The 22,251-nt window shown below is 38.1% G+C and overlaps 1 protein-coding gene across 3 annotated transcripts in view; it reads right to left on the bottom strand.

Annotated features, from left to right (window-relative positions):
• The window catches only part of DISC1 (DISC1 scaffold protein), a 190,248-nt gene that overhangs the window by 30,855 nt on the left and 137,142 nt on the right, over positions 1-22,251 (bottom strand). For all 3 annotated transcript variants that reach the window (XM_086877818.1, XM_086877817.1, XM_086877815.1), the window contains one exon: positions 12,802-12,862. In XM_086877818.1, coding sequence (XP_086733944.1) covers positions 12,802-12,862 — 61 coding nt within the window. The remainder of the gene's footprint in view (positions 1-12,801; positions 12,863-22,251) is intronic.

The raw sequence follows: 22,251 nt of genomic DNA on the forward strand, positions 1-22,251 counted from the left end.
CCTGTTGCATGCTCCTTGCTTCTTTCACATTTCTGCTTGCCCATATCTGAACTTCACTCCAGGAACAGTGCATTTCTGCAGGTCTGGGAGCAGAGACAACCCTTATACTCCTTTCAGTTGAAAACTTAGCCCTGTTCTTCACTGCCTCTGTTTTCTCCCTCTTCTGTTCTGTTTCCTAAATGGTAACACTGCCATTTTATAACTTGGGGTAGCTCCAGGTAGTGTCTTTAGACAAAGACATTTTGTATATATTCATAATGAGGCTATACCACCAATTCTGTAAGTTGCATTATTAAGGAAGAAGGGTAAATATTCTATTCTGATGGATTCTAAGATTTCTAAGGAATTTTCTCAGGCCTTGCAAAATCTATAAACTTGAACTGCCTTCATATTTCTTAAAAAACTCCTTTCCACGCAGAGTTTTCCATAGAAAGAAGCTAATAATTACAAATAAGAAATAATATTCATGTAAAAATACATGACCCTCACAGTAATATCAGTAAACAAAAAAAAAATACATAAATATCTGCCAATGTTTTCTGCCAAATGTGTTTTAAAAAATTAAGCTTATCAACTACATTCATTATCCACAATTTTTTCCACTCAGTAAAACTACTGCACCCAGGATATTGAAAGATTAACACTGAAATCTGAAACCAGTCTGCTAAGAATTGACATATTTTCTAAAAAAACTCCACCTTGATACAGCAATTGAAGGACAGAACTACCACCTTGTATTTTATGTCAAATGTACGTATTATATGTCTGGTTTTTCTTTCCTGAAAGGCTTGTTAAAAACAATATATCTAGTGCTTAAAACCAACAATAGACATTTGATTAGTGTTATTAAAAAACAAGATACCAGACAATATCAAACAATACTTTTGTCATTTTGTCTTCAATCCTCCAGCCATTTATTTTACCTGGTGCAGAACTTTAATCATGGGCTGTCATCTTTTTACCAATATTCAATGTCACTGCGTTATACCTAAATTATCTCCACTGGAAATACAAAATGATAGGCTGCTGCAGCTGATAGTTTTCACTTTGATTCTTAACACAGGGTGGATGCAGGAATGGGACCCACACACTGAATGCAGGAAATTCAGTAATTTACAAGGGAAGAAGGAAGGCATTTTGTTGAGAGCATTTATAATTCAATTTTGTCCCTATTTTTACTTTGCAGTTTATTCTTACTATATTACCCAATCTATAATGTAAAAATTTACTACCTGCTTTCAGGGCTATTTATTTCTCTTTAAAAAAAAGAAATGGTCCTCTGCCCTTACCTCCACTAAAACATCTATTACAAATAATCTATTCTAAGACTAAAAAACTTAACTTTGATAGATGAGGAGAAAGCTACCAGGAAATTCTTCTTATTCAGCAGTTCACATAAAGCCAGCTTCTCAACCCTAGTTTATCATTCACCTTGTTCATAATCTGATAAAACACCTTTGAGTTTGGTACTAACTCTGATAATTCAGTCTGTATCCTGCTTGCCTTTGGCTCCTGCAATAACAGCAAAGCCCCACAATGTCATTAATTTTGGCTGGATAGGAATTGCTGGAATGAGATCTTTTTTCTGCACTATTTAATATTTTATCCCAAATTGGATTTAAAGGAGAGGCAAGAATTAGGCCCCAATTTTGAAAAAAACAACACGCATCTCAGTATCTATGTATCCATCTAAGCTTTGTTCAGCTCAGCTGCTACACAGGCCTCAGTACTTTCTTGAGCTTGAACCCCACAAAGCATCCAGCTTCCAGTGACCTCCTCTAAAACACAAGTCATTCAGTGTTTTTCAAAGTCACAACCAGTTCTAATCCAAGAGAATACATTTGTTGCTATAAGTATGCCACAGGAAGAAAGCACAGCATTTGCATTGAGGCCACATTCTCAGCTGCCACAAACCCACACTGCTGCAATAGCAGCAATGGGTATTTATACCAAGAGAAGAACGTGTTCTTATTTCAAAGCAATTAGAATAATGACCCTGGTCTTTTATTGCTTATTACATTCTCTGACCACAGTGCAAAGAAAAGCACATAGAAGGAATTCACAATTCTATCATTTTCATTCACCTCTGTTCTCTGATATAAAACAGTTTAAAATATACTTCTCTCTCTGAAAGCATGAGAGATTTAAACTTTCAGTGTCATGAGAATTTGAGGATGTGAATCACCCTGCGTACCGCCGACCAAACAGGAATTAAGCATACATAAAAAACAGGGCAAAGAAATAACCTTTTAGAAGAGGTAGAATTGGGAGAGATGATATATTGTCATAATGTAGGAATGTACCTTGAAATTCAGCTTTTGTAACCAGGAAGACACACCTGGAAAAACAAGAGTGTTGGCCAAATACCGATGTCAAGAGCCACGTGCTTATGGAGTTCCTCTGAAACATCCAAGGGCTCCATATGACCTGCTGTAGTTGCAGAGTCATATAGGTTCAGGAGCCAAATCCTCTTCTGGATCAAAAACACCAAGAGAGAAAGGGCAAGGTCTACAGATTCTTCCTGGCTGGACCCCACTAGCTACAAAAACCATGCGCTACTGCTGACAGAACACTTAAAATTGCTGGGCTATGTGTTGTCTCCCCCAGACTAGCAGAGTACACTCCCAGCAGCAAGTACATTAATCAATGAAAATGCCAATTCCAAATGCTAGTAGGAAAGACTGTCCCAGTTGCATGCAAAATAAAGTTATCCCATATCTTCATACTTGTGCTTTGCAGATGGCAATACTTTATTTTCTACTTGTTTAATTATCATGGTTTCTATCTAACTGGCCTGTGAGGGCTTTGTGCAAAGTATCACCCAAAGACAGAACAGGAGGATTTAGCAGCACTGCTGGACAGCAGGCAGATGATGTCAGCCATCCATCCTCATCCTCCTTGACTGCTCTATATCCATTACTACTGAGGATGACAATCCCACTCAAGACAGACGACAGAGCCTCTGTAATTGCACAAACTGGTTTCAAATCTTGTCTTCAGGGATGCATTGGAAAACAGTAGCTGAAGGAAAATACACATCCGCATCCCAACACTTTTCTTGTCAAGTTCAGAAGGGAGCACCTGTTTTTCACTACTCATATTCACTTACATGCAGCCACCAAGAGCATCACCTGGTAAGAGAGCAAAAGCTTAATGCCATGGACCCAGAGGTGACAAACAGCTTTGCTATCCCACCCTCCCCTCACAGTCGTATCTTCACAGCTAAGATGGCTTGAGGTTTGCATGAAATCAGCTCACAGAGAAGTCGACAGCAGGGCAGAGCTGGGCAAGGCACAGGTGATGCTGAAGGGAAAAGAGAAGCACTTTGAAGAGTTTACAGTTATTTTTCTCAGCAAGACTGAGGAAAGTCCCATAAAATTACTGGAAACAGTCCTCTGTGTAAAGGGATATTTTTCATCAATTTCTCAAACTCAGTCCCTAGTTTTCAGACTGCCTCTCACCTAACACTACTGCAAAACATTCTGCTGCATGTTTTCCCTGTTATTTGAAGAGAATGATGAAATCACTGTCCTTTACGTTGACAGTGTCCAAATTTAACTCCTCAGCAGCCATAGCACACGGCAAATACTTCCTCATATCGTTGATCTTGGATTTTATTTTCAAACTCCCTCTGAAAATTCTAGGATGAGATCAGTTGCTGAACAATCTTTATGAAGCACAGTGGAGCTGTTATAAAAAATATTATGTCATAGGCAGAGCATTTTTGCATAGGAAATGAAGAACTACTAAAAACAAAACACCAAAGCTCATTGTATCAATCTTCCCTTCATTAATGCAAACATACATTAGATCCAATATCTTCATGAGAAATTGTATAGGATTCCAGATCAAAAGCCAAGAACCTACTCTTGGGGAAGAGGAAGGATGTATGACTGCTGTCAGTCATGCTTGACATTCACCACTCATAAAATGGAATCCTCTCCACACTGACAAGTATCACTAATTAACAACCAAAAAAAATTATTAATATGAATTTTAATATCTTAATAAGATTCATACAATTCAAGCAAGAAAAGCACAAGAGATTGGGAAAAAAGATAAGAAAAAATTTACTTTTGCTCCAAAACAGTGAAATCTCAGCACACCAAAGCAGCAAAGTGATATAGAATTATTTACTCTGAACGAGGCAAGAGTTTGCAGCAGAGAGGACTACTGTGTGTACTGATTTTAGCTGAGGTAATTTTCCTCACAGTGGCTGCTATGGGGCTGTGTTTTGGATTTGTGCTGAGCACAGGGTTGATAATATTGAGATGTTTTTGTTATTGCTGAGCAGGGCTTGCACAGAGCCAAGGCCTTTTTTGCTTTTGGTACTGCCACACTGGCGAGGAAGTTAGGGGTGCAGGGAAGATAGGAGAAGACACAGCTGGGACAAGTGAGCCAGGCTGACAAAAGGGATATTCCTGACCATATAACATCATGCTGCATATAAGTGGGGGAAGGAGGAAGAAGTGGGGCATGTTTGGATTGATGGCATTTCTCTTCCCAAGTAGCTGCTCTGTGTGAGGGACCCAGCTCTTTGGGAATGGCTGAACACCTGCCTGCCCATGGGAGGTGGTGAATTAATTCTGTTTTGCTTTGCTTGTGGGTGTGGTTTTTACTTTCCTCATCAAACTGTTTTTATCTCAACCCATGAGTTTTCTCACTTTTACGTTTCCCGTTCTCTCCCTGACCCCGCTGCGGGGGCAGCGAGCGAGGGGCCGTGGGGCTGCTGGCTGGGGGTGCACTACGAGAATGTGACACTAATGAATTTCAGCAAAGTGTTGAACTACAGCTCTGCAGGCATCACTGACCAGCACCAGAACAATGCAGCATAAGAAAAGGGCATACAGAATAAAACAAAATCCTAACAAAATACACAATTAGTAACCAGCTGGAGAGGCTGTGAACTTTCATCACATTTCCTTTTCAAGCAAGGGCAATACTTTCTGTTTTTAGAAGGGGAGAGGCCTTGCCCTCTGACAATTTTTGCTATGCTAAGAATAAAGTGAATGGAAGACAAACAGCCTAGAGGAAAGAAGGGCAAGATTTTCCATGAATAAGCAGCAAAATCCCCTGTCACCTTGTCTTTGACAATGCTACATACTAACTACTGATGTTAATTCAGTAACTTGGAAAAAGCCCTGGATGAAACCTGAATTAATATGGACAGGGAATTAGTTCAAGTTAGAACATCAAGGCTGTTCAACCATGTGCTTTGCTTTTTCTAAAGATCTGAGGCACTGGAAACTGGCCTCAAATCTGACCTTTTCTCTTTTTTTATTTTTTTTTCCCTAAAAAAATCTAGTTTCAATGCTGAGAATAGCTAAAAAGAACAGACTGCTACTTCTTATCAAACAGTATGGGCATGTGCCACAGTTCCCTCACCTCCCAATTAAAAATCTGTATTTGTGACCCAGCATCCCTGAACAGGCAAAATACAAAAAAAAAAAAAAAAAAAAAAAAAAGACAATAACAATTTCTGAGTTCTTAATTCTTGTGCCCTTCTGTACTTCTTATCATCTCATATAGAAGCAAGTCATTAAAAATTGTTATATGTAACACATATACATCAGTGCAATACTAATTGTCTACTGGGCCTTAATGTGAAAAAGTAAATTTTGTGTTATGTCCCCTTCCCCAGAGTACTATGGGGGCCAAAAGCCTACCTATCTCATCCCTCCTTTTCTGCAAAAATCTCCCTCCACACCTTTAACCAGCAGATGGTTCCTTAGGATATAAAACAACATTCTCCTCCCCTTGTAGCAAAAAATTAATTTTATCACTGCAAAATCAAAAAATTCCTGCTACTGCCACAAAAGGCATGGCAGGTTCCATCAATGAGATTATCTCTTATCTTGTGGATGCCACAGACAGAGGTGGTGATGGGGATGTTTTTTGTTTGGGTTTTTTTTGTTTGTTTGTTTGTTTGTTTTGTTTTGGGTTTTTTTTAAATGTCTTTTCTCCTTTGGTGCAGGAAACAGATTGCATTCTTTGCCCTCCATTTCTACTGCTTCTGCAACATGCATTTTCATCTGTAGATAGATCTTAGTTCTACCAAGGCTGAAAGTCAGGTTCAAGGCTGGGAACTGAGAGTTCCATTCCTGGCACAGACAAGTTTATCAAAGGATCTCCACTAGCACATGGCACCAGATAACACTGACGATAAAACGCACATTATGCTGCAGAAACACGATTAGAAACTCTAATCTGCTGCACTTCTATAGCAACAATTTCCTTTTCCACACCCTGTGGGCATCAGCTACACTTTCCACAACCAGAAATTAAAGGCATAGTGAAGATTCTCCCCTTTCCTCCAGACCCAGTTAATCTAGGCTAATCCACTTCTGTGAAGCAATAGCATCAAATTTCTTCTGACATTATTTAAATTTACTAAGAGCTTCCAAGATACTATACTTTGTCAGGAAACTGCAAACATTTTCAAATATATTGCAAATGATTGTGAAGACAATAAGGATGTTTGGTGAGAATCTGCACTGTAGTCATACAGAATAAAACAGCTTGAAAAGTAATCTAGTGTGTTTTAAAGGTGAGAACAGGGCTTCTGTGAAGAAAGTGCCTTATTATACTCCTACTCTCCAACTTCCCCCTGCTCCATGTCACACAAAAGAGATGGGCAAAAATAGGTGTCCTAAGGGACAAAGTTGGAAATAAAACAAAGGTAAGAATAACACACACAAAGTGGAAATGAGACAAGTCCAAGGAAGGAAGACAGAGGACACACAATAATGGAAAGAGCAGGAGAAGAATCAGAAAAGTCCCTTTCTAAGATTGCTAAAATCAAGACAGAGCAATTAAACAACAGCAAAAAAGAAAGCACACAACACTAAAAGCAGAGGGTAAAACAGAACAAGAGAGAATACTTAAATTTTTCTTCTTTTTTAATTGGATTCACCACTGTGAATTTTTCCTGAACTATTACAAAAAGGACATATCTCCCAAATAAGACTGGGCCAATATAGCAACAAAAAAAATCACCTGTAAATTGTTAACTAACACCCTTAGCAATTTGCTTTTCATTATTCACAGCTCCTTTTATTTGTGAGTATTTTGGGCAAGTAAACTTCCCTCACTACAATAGTACCAAGAAACCAGTGGGATCTTGCCAAATCCTCCCCTACAGAAACACCTTTAAAATGCTGCTTTTATTCACAAGTTCCTATGTTCTTGTTACCGGTTTAATGGCTGAAAGTAATAATCCTTCAATTTGTGGTATCATAACATTCCACAGCAAAGTAAGTAGTATGACAAGAGCTGCCATTTTCAGGCTGGAAAAGAATATCAGGAAAACATGAGCCTTTAAGAAACAATAGACCTGGTTTTGTGATAGCCTCTCTCATGTAGACAGAGAAATAAGGTAACTGAAACAAAGCAGCTGTATTGTTCAGAACAAGAAGGGATTGTCCAAAGTAAAGTGTTTAATTGTTCCCATGAGGGTTAGGTGACAATGCAATGTGTTCTTCACATTACTGAAACATGAGAATTTATTTGGTGGTGTATGAAAGCTTTTGGGTATCCACCAGTATGATGAAACTACACAGTATGGTCGAGAGAGACTATTTTATTCTGAAGAACAGCAAACCATGATTAGGCAGATGCCTTCAAATGCCACTGGAGAGTGCAAAGATTTCTTCCAAATTTATGAAACTGGCAAGTTATGTTCCATATTCACTTCATGCAGAATCAATTTCTAAACATGTTCCAATTTTTCAGTACTTAAGTTAATCACACCAAGCCTAGTCCTGCAGTCCTTTGGTGCAACAGAAGGCATCACAAGTGATTCCACTGCCATCCAAGGGCATTTTTTCAGGAAGAAAAGGACCTCTTATAAACAACAGGCTGAAGTCATAAGCAAACAACAGAGTTGGGAAAACTACCCCTATATAATCAAGGTTAAAACACAAAATATTCCATCCAGACATGAACAACAGAGAAAAAGAGCTACAAATCTGTAAGGATGTACAGTCCTTTTGATGTGCTCTGGGGCCACCTTTAAGACCACCAGCAGTATGAAACTCTACTCTTTCTGTGTGCTGTGCTGTTCACAGCATTCATACCCAGCTCTGCTCCCAGAACATTTTCTGAAACATAGTATTTTATAAAGGAGACTTTAGGTAGGTGGTATGTAAACTAACAGTGAATATTAAGGAAAGACTGTATCTTCTAAGACTGTTCATTTTCATGTAAACTGGAATGTGATGTGGTGGCATTTAATCCTGACCTGTCAGCTTATGGTATGGGACCCTGAGAACATCGTATGTCTGCCTGATGGGACAGGATCTCACTGAAGATGACATACTCAAATGCATTGAAAACACTGCCTGCATGAGAAACCCTTATTTCTGACACAGAATACATGCATGCCCTAGCAGTCTGAGCAATCAGGCTACAGCCACATTTGTTCTGAACTAGTCCAGTGATATTTGATTGAAACTCTTAAAAAAAAAAAAATAATCAAAAAAGCCCCACACATGAGATCAGGTAAAACAGACCTTGGGCTCGATTTTTGCTGCTTCAATAAATGCAAGTTGCCTTTATCACACCAACCATCTTAACACCTCAGTGAACGAGGAGCCATGCAGATGAGCACAACTCACATCAGAGTAAGACTCCAGGACATTTTCTGTACCATTATCCATGAGTAAAAATAAAGGCACCATTAAGGTGAAAACAAACATTGCTGAACAGAAAATGAACCCAAGACAAACAGCAAAAGAGAGTCAATTAAAGAAGAAAGGTTTTGTACACATTCGCAAAGTTTCCTGCTGCTATATCATTCAACAGTGGCAAAGTACAGTCACTGCAGTATTGCATCTTGTTGTATTTGTGCATTTCACCTTTCTTGCAGGATAGCACAGAAAATAGCTCACTAAAATCACCTTTGTGTAATTGTCACTGGTTATTCTTGAACAACATTATTCCCCCAAAATAATTTCACGATTCCTATCTGGGAATTAGGAAAAGCTATTTAAAAACCCTGTTTTTGTGATGAATGGAAGTCACAGCATAATCTTCTGAGGTCTGGAGAACAGTACAATCACATTAAATTCCCTCAGCTCAAGAAATGTCATCTTTACATCAGCTGCTACAAAAAAATTGTTTCCAGCCTAAGGCAGCTATGATAAGGGATTTAGAAGTCATCACCATGTGGGCCAAGAGATATAAAGGAATGCATCACCACATACAAAGTGTCTGCTTCTCAGAATTTTGGAGCTCATGTTCTCACAGCTGTGTATGACTTAGACCAGCTGGGAAGAAGAAAGGGACTAAATGAGTCACTAGAAGGATCTAGTATTTTGTCTAACCTGCATTTTAACACTCCAGCAGCACAACTGTTGGTAAGCAAAATAAGATCAGATCATTATCCAGCAAGGGGTGGAGCTGTAAAGTCTCTTGGAAGCACAGTAGAAAACACAGTCCTGGGAGCAGGCAGGCAAAGATGACATTTCAGCCCTATCTGTGCACTGCTGAGATACTACCAGCAGCTGGAAAAGCCCTCAGCACAACTGAGGAGGGTCATGGGTTACACAAAATTACCACAGACCATCTGGCACTCACAAGCATGCCTGTGCTGCTCCATAGACAAGAGGGAAAACCTTCTGGAAAGCCTTACTCAGCAGCCTTAGCACAGCAGTTTCCATGCAGCAGAGAGATATCAGTTTCTATAACATGACACACAGGGACTAGCAGCTTGATATGAAATCTTTTATGGCTTTACAGCACTCTCTCCTAGGATCAGTTTGTGACCCTCACCCATTTACCTGACTAAAGCTCACTTATGGCAGAACTCGGTGGTTTTTGAAAGAGTTGGATGGTTGAAGTCCACTTTATTCATGGTAATGATATAAAGTGCAAGCAGAGCCTTCACTTGTAGAAACAAGTGAAATGAAAAAAAGGAAACTACTTTCTGTGGAACAACAAGGCTCCCTTGAGAAGATGCTCATCTGAATTTCAATGAGCTAGAGAAATTACTGTAAATTTCTCCTATACAATCCCTCCTAATTGGTTCAAGTGATGAGCTGAAGTTACCCACACAAAACTTCTTGTACTTCACATATTCACACAGACAGAGGTCTCTGCTGAACTCACTTTTATTATCCTAACTCTGACCACTTTTGCACATCTCCTGTTTACTAACATAAGGCAAGCAATGGTATTTACACTCTCAAGAGAGCAGACAATGATTTAATGTATAAACTTGAAGAATGGCTTGATGTATGCTGGTGACTAGGAGAGAGCCGGCCAGCAGCACTATTAAACATGCTATTGGTTCATTCTTTTATTGGAGGATACTGTCCTCAACAACTGCCAGTCCACTGTCAGAATATGACCTAAATTTTAAATCAGGAAAAAACAATGTCAAGTAATCTGTATACTTAGAGGGCTCTTCTCCTTCCTTGGGGTGAAACTGTCAGACACTGAACACATTCCCATTTTTTAAAATGCGTATTTTCCCATTTTTTCTTTAGGTTCAAGGCTATCAAAAGAGTAGCATTCCTAATGAAATGTATTCTGTTAAGCTACCTGACAATGGATACATTTTTTAGGCCCCAGTGAAAAGCACTGCATTTGTTTTTAAAACCAACCAACAAATAAATAAACCCAAAACCCCCATGTCCCCAAAAGGTATTCCAGCAAATAAGCTAGATTCCCCTTCCCTCTCTCCAACCATTAAAAAAAAAAAAGGACAAAAGGAATAAGAGGAATATATTCCAAACTTTTCTTATGAAAATAAAAAAGAAAAGGAAAGGGGAGGAGGGAAATTAACTGTCAAAATTGATCTTTTGAAACTTGAATCTTCATTAAAGCTGTTTTGTTATGAGATTTCTTCATTAACTTCCTTTTCCTTCTGTTACAAAGTGGTCAAAAATGACATTTCTAAGAGTTCTGCTTTACTTTGAAGCTGTATCTTAAATTGAAAGGTTCTGAATCTAGGCTGTTTTTATTTGAAACATTACCTGGCAAAATTATACATTTCATCTGGAGAAAAGCTTTAGAGGCTTATTTGAATTCATGCTACCCAGATTTGATCCTCTTTTGGTTTCAAGAGCATCCCCAAAAGTGCATCCATGAGCCAGATGCAAATTCCATCCATCTAAAATGTAATTTTAAAACGTACTCTTTAAACTATCCTTAGAGACTCTTTCTTTAGCTTATGATATATATAAATGAGTAATATGAGCATCTATATGAAGACCAAAAAAGAGAAACTCTCTCAAGTTACTGCTCTAAGCAGGGGCAGGGTTCGAGGAAGCCTCTTGGGCCCTTGCTTGCTTTTTTTTTTTTGATTGCTCAAGCTGTAAAGCAGGTGTAGCTAACTACTTAAAGACCAAAGAATCTATAATAAACTAATATCTATAACCACCTTATTTGCATGAAAATAAAATATTTTTCAGGACATTCTATCTTGGAAATGTCTCTGTAATAAAAACATTAAAGATTTTCTCTTTCCTTAAAAATTCAAGCAAATTCTTAGCTCTTAATTACTTGAACTATTTTTAGACTAATACCATTTGCACATCTTGGAAAACAAGTTTAGGACTGAATCTTCACCATCTGGGACCTGCAAATTCTATCTAATAAACCCCTGGAAGGAGAAACAAACATACAACTTCCCCAAGTATTTAACACTTAAAGAGAAAATTTACATCCGTCTGAGAACCTGGCATGTCAATTAAATCCATACACTCTAGAAGCATCAAAAGATGCAGCTATACTTTGTTTTATAATAAAGAGTATGGCTTTCAAAAAGACAGCACACAAAGGCCTTAAGACTTGTCTTAAACTTATGAAGTATATGGAGTAAAAATATTATTAAGAGAGGGTTAAGTAGCACACAGAAACAAAGCTTGATCTTCAGGTCTGTTTCCATCATTTTTCATTCTGATCTGAATATTTTTTAAATTTAAGAGTTGAGTAAAATAAATATTTCTATATTCAAAAGTATGAATGAGCAAAACTAAATATATAGAACCCTCTCGTTATCAATACAACAAAAAAATTAAGAAGGGTAACAATTTATTAATTATACCTGTTCAGTAATGGAAATGGTGCTTATTTGGTGGACTACATTTTATTAATACAAAAACTCCAATGACAACCCATGAAAGCCTTTTTCAATACAAATATGCTCATTCAGGGCAAAGTTCACTCACTAGAAGATTCCATTACAACAGCACTGTAATATGTGCTAACAATATTTCAAGGAGAAGCCTAAAGTCAGAGAGGTCACCTAGAATCCTCTTCACACACCAAGAGAAGGAAATAGAAATGTTAGCATTTGTTTCAAAAAGCAAAGGCATAAAAATTTGTAAATTCTGCATTAGAATTTAGTTCTTTAAATATCTTTTGTTGTCTTGGTTTGTACTTGCTCTCTGCCATGCCCCAAATTGGCATTTTTTCAAAACGGTTATATAGACTATCATTACTTGCTAAAGATGTCCAGAATTCTGGTAAGGGATTCTTTGGCCCTGCTCAGTGCTGTGTTTTGCATGGGAGCAGAAGGGTGATTTTCCACACAGCTGTCATATCCCAAATATTTCAGGGTTTCTGGCTGGACCACTGCTCCAGAGCAGCCCTGTGCACTGAAGAACACAGTGATTCTTTCTTTTACTTGCACCCATTGCCAGGCTGCTGAATGCAGCCATGAACAAAGGGTATTTCCTACTTTTAACTATTTTTGGTATTATTCTAATGCAAGTTCCTTAACACTTTTATGCATATCAATGCTGCATGTACAAGAGTTTTTAAGATTTCAAAGGTTTTCATGATACCATTCCTTACCTATGCAGTTTATCCTCCAGAACCTCCATGTACTTCTCAGCATTTTCTTTTACACTGGTCACTGCAAAATAAAAGCCAAATTTAGGTAATGATATAACTGTACAGTTCTATGGGGCTTTTCCTTTTTTAAACCAATTCATCTCTTACCCACATATTTTACACATATCAGTTAGGAATAAGAATTTCATTAATCTTTTTCACTTTCAAATTACAGTGTGGGTGTCTTCTCCCTTTTTTCTTGAAAGTCTATTGTATCTAAATTATAATAATAGATCACTAAAGAATGCATTAATCTCTTGGTTGGGCCAGAAAAATGGTGAGACTAACAAAGGCACAGTTTGTAGAAGTTTCCTCTTGACAAAATAAAAAACAAAGACAACAATGACAGCCAAAAAAAAAATCACCTCCACAAAAGAAGTATTACCCACACAGCTAGGTCCTCCTCTTTACCTTTAGGAGAAGTAAGCCAGACTAACAAATGTATCAGTCCACGCACAACAGTCCTTTAAATTGTTATTAATCTTGTATCAAACTTCTTCTGATAAAACAAAAACACTACAGAATGAAAAGAAACGCCACTCAAGATTGTTATGAAATTTAGGTTGTGGTTTTTTTGTGGTTTAGTGTCTGGGAGAATGGTTGTGTGTGTTTGTTTGCTTGTTTTTAAAATTCAGACCTAGACATTCTCTGTCCCTACAGCTTCTTCACCCAGAAGACACTCCAAAAGATTACTTATCATAACACAAAAAAGAACAAAGATGTTCTTTTGAATCACCATTGGCACTGCATCAATGGTAGAAAGTAAACTTCTTTCAGGAAAATGAAGGTTTTTAGGTAATAACCATTTTCACAATGTGACAACTTTTCTTCCCTTCTCCCTAACAGCTGCTTGCGAAATCCAAGTCTAGTGGGACTGTGAATCATTTGGTCTCTTTTAAATTCTTAATTCATTGTACATCAAATATTTCTTTTATATGAAGAGGCATCCTACAGAGCATCACTGTTTTTACAGGCAAAACATACTAAATAGATCAGGTACCCTGTGAATTTATCCACCCATCTCCCCCACTTTCTGAAAAATACGACGGCTCCAAGCACAGCTTACACACATCAAGTGCTTTCCCCTTCTGTGTTTGCTGGGTTTTTTTCCCTTCACAACATAGATGGTTCACCCACTAAAGCCTAACCTGAAGACTTGGTATTAGCCAAATTAAAGTTTACACACAGAGGAGTTGACTGAGGTAGCACCATTAGCAGCAAGCATCAGGGTCAGTGTAACATCGACTGTCTGCAGAAGGTGCTGGTCACCAGGCCACGCAGCAGTCACACACCACTGAAGCTGTCTGCAACACAATGGCAAGCACAGAACACCTTTTGCAAGGTTGATTTACTTTTTGGTTGCTTGTTTTGTTTCGTTTTGCTTGTTATATGGGTTTATTAGGTTAGCAAACAAACAAACAAACCAAACAACAAAAAAGCCTGAAACAAACAAAGAACCCAAACCCACCACACCCCCAGTATCTGGAAGCAGGATTCTGCAGTATTATATTGTACACAGACAACTGCATTAGTTTATACATTCACAGGCTCAATTACTCATTAGAAGAGTGATGATGGATGTTATGCAAAAGGGTTTATAAGGATTCCTGTAATGGCACTGGAGACTAAATAACTTTTCCTAGCTTGTAGCAGTTCTGTAACAACTACAGGGCTTAGTAAAAGCTCACAGTTTCCTTACAGTGCTTTTATTCCTCCACTTCCTGTGGAACTGCGGAGCGCCTGCAAGACGGCAAGTCTTTCTTTAATGACACACCACAGCTTTATAAAAACGGCCACCACTTCTTGCAAACTCCCTATCCATCAACCCCCAAATGTGCTGACCTGAGGCCCAGTGCATGCTTTGATAGCAAACAGCTTCAAGGTGTTCGGGTGCTGTACTTCCCCTTCTCTTGCCATTGTCACAGTGTCCTTCAACATGAGCTGTTACAACTCAGGGGCTTATTCTTTTGGATAATAAAGTCAGCAGATATTATTAATTTTTTGAGAGGGATGAGAAGAGGTGGAGAATCTGTTTCACACTCACTTTGTTTCTAACCGATATAGTGACTTCTTACGTTACATGAAAGATAAACCTTGCTTTCAATTTCTCCTGCTGTGCTTGTCACTTTTTAATTGGGTTTGATCTGATAGAGTAATTCGCACTTTCACAGTTCCGTCCTGCCCCTACATGCAATTTTACAATGCCCTTGAAGCACACAGCTTAATATACCAGCATTATTCAATGACAAAAAGTAATGGACAAGAATACACCACTAGTCAAAAGTAGGTCAGCAAAAAGCTAACACTCATTTGGAAATCACCTCACATCACTAAACCCTACTCTCTCCTGTCAAACGTTTTAACTACATTAAAAGAAATGCAAACTTTGCTGCTGAAAAAGAAAACTCCCCAGACTAGCTTTGTCTCCTTGCCTTCTTCCCCGTGTAATTGGAAAAGCTGTGACCTGGAGATTTTGCTGGAAGGAAAACACATCTTAAAAATCTGATTAAGGTTACTTCCCTTGCAACTAACTGTAGACAGCACTGCAACAAATACTTTCAGACTTTTAGATCACCCATTGAAATAGAAGACAAGCAACAGATTAGCAGATTTTTTTTTGTTCTAATTTAATAAATTTATTCACCATCACTTCAAAGCAAAAAAATGCAAACAGGAAATCGTGTGTGCCTTCAATCTGGCCAAGAAAGTACTAGATGACAGAGAAAGAAAAGAAATAATAATTTATGAGATTCTTCTCTGCATGCCAAATGGTTTATTTTTACATTTAAGTGAACGGGGTTGCCTTTTTCCATCAGTTCTCTGGAGATTTACATGCTTAGCTTATATTGGCCTTGAGGGGAATTATTAAAATAAAGAAGTATAAATTCTCTATTAAAATAAAGAAGTATAAATACTCACAGAAGATCAGAACACCAGGTTATTTGCTAAGACTAAAAATAAACTTCTCTTGTGAAGTCTTAATTGGAGAAAAGTGAGTCAGCATTTCTTTCCCTTATTTTATCTTAAATTTGTCATCCTCCTTACAGCAACAAAATCCAGTCTTGGAGTCACTTATGGTCAGACAGAACTGAGGAGCAACAGTGAGCAGTGGTCTTTTAATTGCTGCTGAATGTAAATCTGCTGTTTCAGAAGCTGCATAAATACCATTCAATAATTAACCTATGTAGCACCCCTTTAAAACATCATCACGTGTAATTTCTCATCTGAAAGCAGCCTCACTGGGTTAATACTATTTTCTATTACTTTCAAAGATTATTTAAGCCCACACATGAAAGTGTATCATTACGTTTATTCTTTAGTCTCTTATTCTTTGGTCCTCAAAAATTGAACTTAAAAACAACTATGGACTATGAGATATGCTTTGGATTCTACAATTAATATTCTCTAAAACTTTATAAAACCTGAGTATCTGACTGGAGACACCTCAAACCCAGTGTTCACATGGATGTTCCAGATGCTTGGCAACTCAGAAGAATAAATTTTTAAAATTGAATTACGGGCTTAAAAAACGGTAGTGAATATCACAGTATTTTTCACAGGTCAGTAGTTCTTTACCAGGTAAGTCATCCAACTGAGTCAAAGAGATACAAAGTCCAAAGTAATTCTTTTTGCCTTCCATCCTAGAAGGTATTATTTTTATTTATTTTTTTTCTTGTTACTTTTTTTAATGGATAGACAGTGTGGATGAATAATGACACACAGTTTTACACAAAATTAAAGGTTGGAAAAGCTGCAATAGCTCCTACATCAACACCCAGCATAAAAAGAACTGCCAGACATTATCTTGTCTGCATGACAAGCCTGAAACCTACAAAATTAGCCTTTCTGATCCACAAGCATTATGTTCCTTCTCAAATATTTTATTAGGAAGAGTAAAACTCCCACTGGCTTCAATGGCATTTTTTTCTGACTTAAGGATGTAGGAATAAAAATAAAAATAACTGCAAAGACATGCATTCATTTACTCTGAGGGCAGAATTAGGTGTGAACAAAGCTGACATGTTGCTTCACTATTATTTTTTTAAATGTAAAAATTATTATTAATAGTAAGAGAAAATGAAATCAGAAATTAATTATATGAAAATGATTCTGATATTTTCTGTTATGAAATATGTACTACATTAATGTGTGAAGTTTGGGTGGGAAAAACTGAAGAATGGCTTTGATATATTTAAAGGTTCACTTGAAAAGACAGTCAAACTTCAGAGGTGACATCTCAGCTGCCCAACTACATGTCAAGATCCAGTAACAAGATTTTGGATTACAGAATGGTAAGGAATTTTGCATCCTGCAGACAGGAGAAAACCCCAAAGAACAAGCTCTGTGTGAAGAAGAATGACCACTCTCCAATGCATTGTTCCCAAGGAACTCAAGTAGAAAAAACAGAAAAGGTCAGGATTAAAGGCACAAAGAATTAGTGCCTTATTAAAAATGTGTAAATACTTTAAAAAGCCAAATGAAATTCTATGCTGGTTCCCTGTCATCAAGTAATGAAGTAAATACTGAGATATGTAGTTATTATCACTTTTCCAGTAACTATGATTTGTTCTAAGAAATGTGTTAATCCTCTAAATAACACACTGCAGAACAGAAACTAAGAAATTACTGTGACCAGAGATGAGGTAGCCAAAATTTAGAAGTCCAAATCGACTGGCTATTCTGCAATTAGAAACACTACATAAAGGTAAACCAGAAACACAAACATCTGTTTTAGAAAATTAGAAATCAGAGCCAGACATTTAAAGACACAACTCAATCTTACTTGATGAAGTTGAAAATATTCTCTGCCTAATTGGAGATTGGATTCCATAACTCAGTCACAAGGTTTTTCCCTCCTTCTGTAAGCAGCTGGCCTGGAGAAAAGGATACTGTCCTGCCACAGCAATGGAAAGCTGTGCTTTGCAGTGCCATACCACAGGCAGGCAGCTCAGGAGTAGCAGATGTGCTGGGACTGAGATCTGTGAATGCTGAAGGGCTGTACTATGCAGGGCTGCTAGATAGTCTCAGTCCCTCTGGATGGAAAAGAGTCTGCAATAACAGCTGGGTGCTTCACTAATGCTGATCTTATCATAATCCCATCCCACAGGAGAAGAGCAGGCTTTCAGGGATGCATTGTCAAAAGACGGTCTCTGCTTTCAGCAGAGGGATGCAGTATCTAGTACCTTGTCCATGTGAACATTTCCATCAGCATCACTTTCCTCTCCAGCACCAGAGAGTCAATTGCTCTGTTGTTGAGGGCAACACTTCTGATATATGGAAGCAAACAACTAAAGGCTCCATCTGGAGCATCACACTCTTAAAATACTTTGCCCACTCTCACATTTAAAATCTTTTAGTATATTTCCACTTTATACCCTCTAACTCTGGAAATATATGGGAAGAAATAAAAATCTATGAAGAGTAATAGAGAAATGCAAAATTGGCAGAAGACAGGACAGCACAGCATTTTGCCCCTAATACTGCACTGAAACAGGAAGACTGAAACAGTATGAACAACTCCACTTCCTCGGGAAGTTCCCTTTGGAGCTGTGGACACAGAGTGTCTACTGTTCAATTTCTCCCTAACACCTTGGTACATCCTGAACAGGAGGAAGCGTAGTGTAACCTCCAGACATGCTGGGAATGGGTGGGCACTGCAAGCTCAGGAGAACCAGCTTCCTCTCTTTAGGAGATCACATAAAGGCCAAGTTGGGCCAAGTTTTCAAGTTTTTCCATCTCATTTGGAAAGATGGCAGTATTTTACACATAGCAGAAGTAGGCAAAGAAAATGCTCCTTCTGCTTGTGTCAAAGTTCTCAACATATTTACAGATGGCTTAATTTGTAGACCTTGGTGCAACAATGATTTTGAGCATGCAATAAGACAAGTGGCACCTTGCCTTTGATGTAAAAAATTACAGCTAAACATAGAGAGCGTATAGAAGATACTGATTTTAACAGAGAAGCCACATTCTGCTCTCAAGTTAGATGTCAGGGCAGATAAGTTATGGAAAATCTCAGAATGAACAGAAGTTCGACAAAGAAATAAAAAACAGAAAATAGATCTTACAGAGAAATGACAGGAGGTGCCAGCAGCTCTGCCTATAACAACTGACAATTCTGTCTTTGAGCAAGGCATAAAAGGTTTGCAGAGGTGACAAGGAGCAGGGAAAAACCACCCTGAATAAAAAGGCACATTTGAGAAACAGACATTCCCAGAATCTGCCTCCTGAACCTTCTTTGTTGTATGCAGTACTTTTCATCCAAAGAGACAGGTGACCCTTCAAGTTCTGTGATGATTAAATTGCCTAAATTCAAGAGAATTACCATACTTTCACATAGCTTCTGAGTTTCTTTCAAATATCTGCAAAATCTGTCAAACCTGACACAGGGATTCCTTCCATGCTACATGTGGGAGACAGCAGGCAGAAGGATGCAAATTACTTTCAGTAAATAATTTACCTTAAAAAAAAATTCAGCTGAAATTTTATGCATTGTTTTATTACACAGTACCAAAGCAAGCATAGTGATTCTAAACTGAATGGGCAATAGGCCCAGCAGTCACCAGAGTACATAATAACATGAAAAAAGATCTGCATTGATACTTTAAGAGACTTTACAAAATGTAGTGAGGGTGACAAATCAAATAGCACCAGACCACCCACCTGTGCAGCCTCAGGTCTGGAAGCAGCCTCCTGGCCTTCCAACTTCTCCTCTGTACATACCAACTCCGTAGTAACCACAGCCTAGGTGCAGATTCCCTATCACAGGTTTGGTTACTTTCCCACAAATTATTTAAAAGCTGCAAGTGATAGGAGTGCACTAAATGGAATTTTAAATTGGCTGCAGAAAACCAGGGAGAAAACTATTCCTACTTCGTGTGTTTGGTACTGGATGACAACATTCTCACTTCAGGGAAATCTGAGCTCAAACCAAACTCTCTCTCTGCTTGACACTGCTGACATAAATAAGCCAACTTGCCCCAGAAAGGTTTTCTTCATTACAGACAGGTTTGACTTTATTTAAAATTAGAAATGGATTCATATACACTTTCTAGCTCCAGAGTGACTGTATAGTACCACTCTGGTAAGAATGCTGAGATCTTCACCAATAACATCCTCGGGGGATGGTGGCTCCTGAATTCTCCAATGGGAAAGTGAAGGTTTTTTGAAAGTCAGTTTTCCTCTCCCATTCCATCACATGGGTAAGATCATCCTGTTTTCCTTGCTTCTCTGCAGCCACCAGAATAATTGTTTACACTTTGTTACACACCAACTTATTAACCTATTTTAGTATTAAAAGTATCATCTCTTTTCCAAAACCCATGAGAAAAGTTTCCTTTCACTTTCTATTCTCATTTCACTGGCATTCTTTACTAAGCAGCTGGGAAGAAGCGAAGGGGAAGGCAGAGGTACCAGAGAGCAGTCTGCTTACATTTTCTCCTACCTGGTTCTCCTCTCTGCCTGCTTGCCACCTATTACTTCAATCCTCTGCTGACCATCTGTTCAGCCTCCCTGCTCCAACAACAACAAAAATTCCTTTTCCCCTTTCTCCTCACAAAGCAAAGCCTGAACATCAAGGAGAGCCATGTGTCCAGCTTGCCCTCTGTAGATTGTCAGCAGTCACAAGACATCATCTGGAAATCATTACACACCCCAACAAGGCAACCAGACTCAACATGTGCAAAGGCACCAGAAGAGTTCAAACTCGTTGCTTGAATTGCCACAAGTTTTTCCTGGAAGTAAGATTTATTTTAACGCTGTTAGATAAGATAAAAAGACCAAGAATGAGCCTTTCATATAGCTATCCAAGACAAAAAACAGAGAACAATTAAGGCTTTATGCATGGGCCAAGCTCCATGACAATTACTGACAGCACCTAATGCCTATGTTATGAAGAGCAGGAAGAGGTCAAACATTTTGTCTGATGAGACAAACTATAAAACAAGTGAAATCACAATTTAATTTCTGGCTTAAGAGGATACTTTACAGCTAATATGGATGATCCATAGACCACTGGACACATGTCACAGCCATTCAACAACATCAAGGCTCCTAAAAGACACAGTAGCTGGTTTCAGGTGAAACTCTGCTGAACTTCCACATATGCAGTCTTACACCTAATGCTTTAGTTGCAACTAATTGCAACTAAAAATTATATTAAATTACTAACCTACTTTGGCTGTTTAATTTAAGGTCACAAAAAGATTTTTCAAAATCGCTCCAACCCCTCCAGAAATTTTTTTCTAAAAGGACTCTGCAAAATTTCATGCTAGTCTTAATACTGCTGATTATTCTTTTCCTATCTCAACATGCTTGCTAGTCAGGCCATACAAATTAGCAAGAACCCAGACACCTACAGAGAGACAGCCCTAAGTCAGAGGATAAAATATATTTTTACTTCAAGAAATAAAATTAATTATTGAATAAATTGTGTCAAAACTTCTTTATAGAACAAAACCACATCACTGCAACACAGAAAAAAAAAATTACAAAAAATGGAATTTGCCCCTAAATGCTGCTGTAGAATCTGGCTACTAGAAGAGATTAAAGGGAGAGCAGCATACAAGCATAAGAGCTTTGGAAAGAAAAAAAAAAAAAAAAGAAAAAAGAAAAAAGAAAAAAAAAAGGCAAAAAAGTGTTTAAAAAGCCAATGCTATCACTGACAAAGGAAAAACACAAACACCTTCACAGTAGAACAAATTGCTACTAAGACATCAGTCCTTCAGATAATTTTAAAGGAAGCAAAGTGGAGCTTTAAGGTATATACTGAAGGTTAGAAGTAATACAAATTGCAATAGTGATGAGAAAGAATATTCAGCATTGCAAGCTATTTTTTAACAACCTTGAAATGACATCAAATAAAGCAGGGACTTCCTGCACCAAGGCTTACAAAGGATACCTGCAAATAGCACTAGCTTATATTTTTGTACTGCTGTTCTCTCCAAGGATCTAGAACAGGTCTTGAAACTTCAGAGAAGCAGCAACTTCTGTTCTGAAAACTAGCTGACAATGAGACCATGATACAGAGAAGCAGCGTCCCACATACACCGAAGTTTTCAGAAACCCTTTGTAAACTATTTGACCACTGTTGGCTATACAAGTCATCCTTTCTGCAATGCAATTACAGGGCTTCCAAACAAGAAAAATATGTGAAGCTGCTCAGCAGAGGTTGAGCAGAGCCTGTTCTGCAGCCATTTCAGGGACAAGGGAGCTTTAATGTATCACTTTCCTTAATCCCTAATAATCTTTGCCCTAGCTGCTTCTTCCTGGCACTATGCAACCTGCACATTACAGCATATGAGTTTCATTAAACTCACAAGAAATATTTGGCTATGCCTGACATATCAATGTAAACATGATGCTTTTGACCATGAACATGCAGTGATGCCTTAAAAGCCTGTATGCTCCTTA

Source organism: Cyanistes caeruleus, chromosome 2 (assembly GCF_971803275.1).
Source record: "Cyanistes caeruleus chromosome 2, bCyaCae1.hap1.1, whole genome shotgun sequence".
Taxonomy (NCBI): Eukaryota; Metazoa; Chordata; class Aves; order Passeriformes; family Paridae; genus Cyanistes; species Cyanistes caeruleus.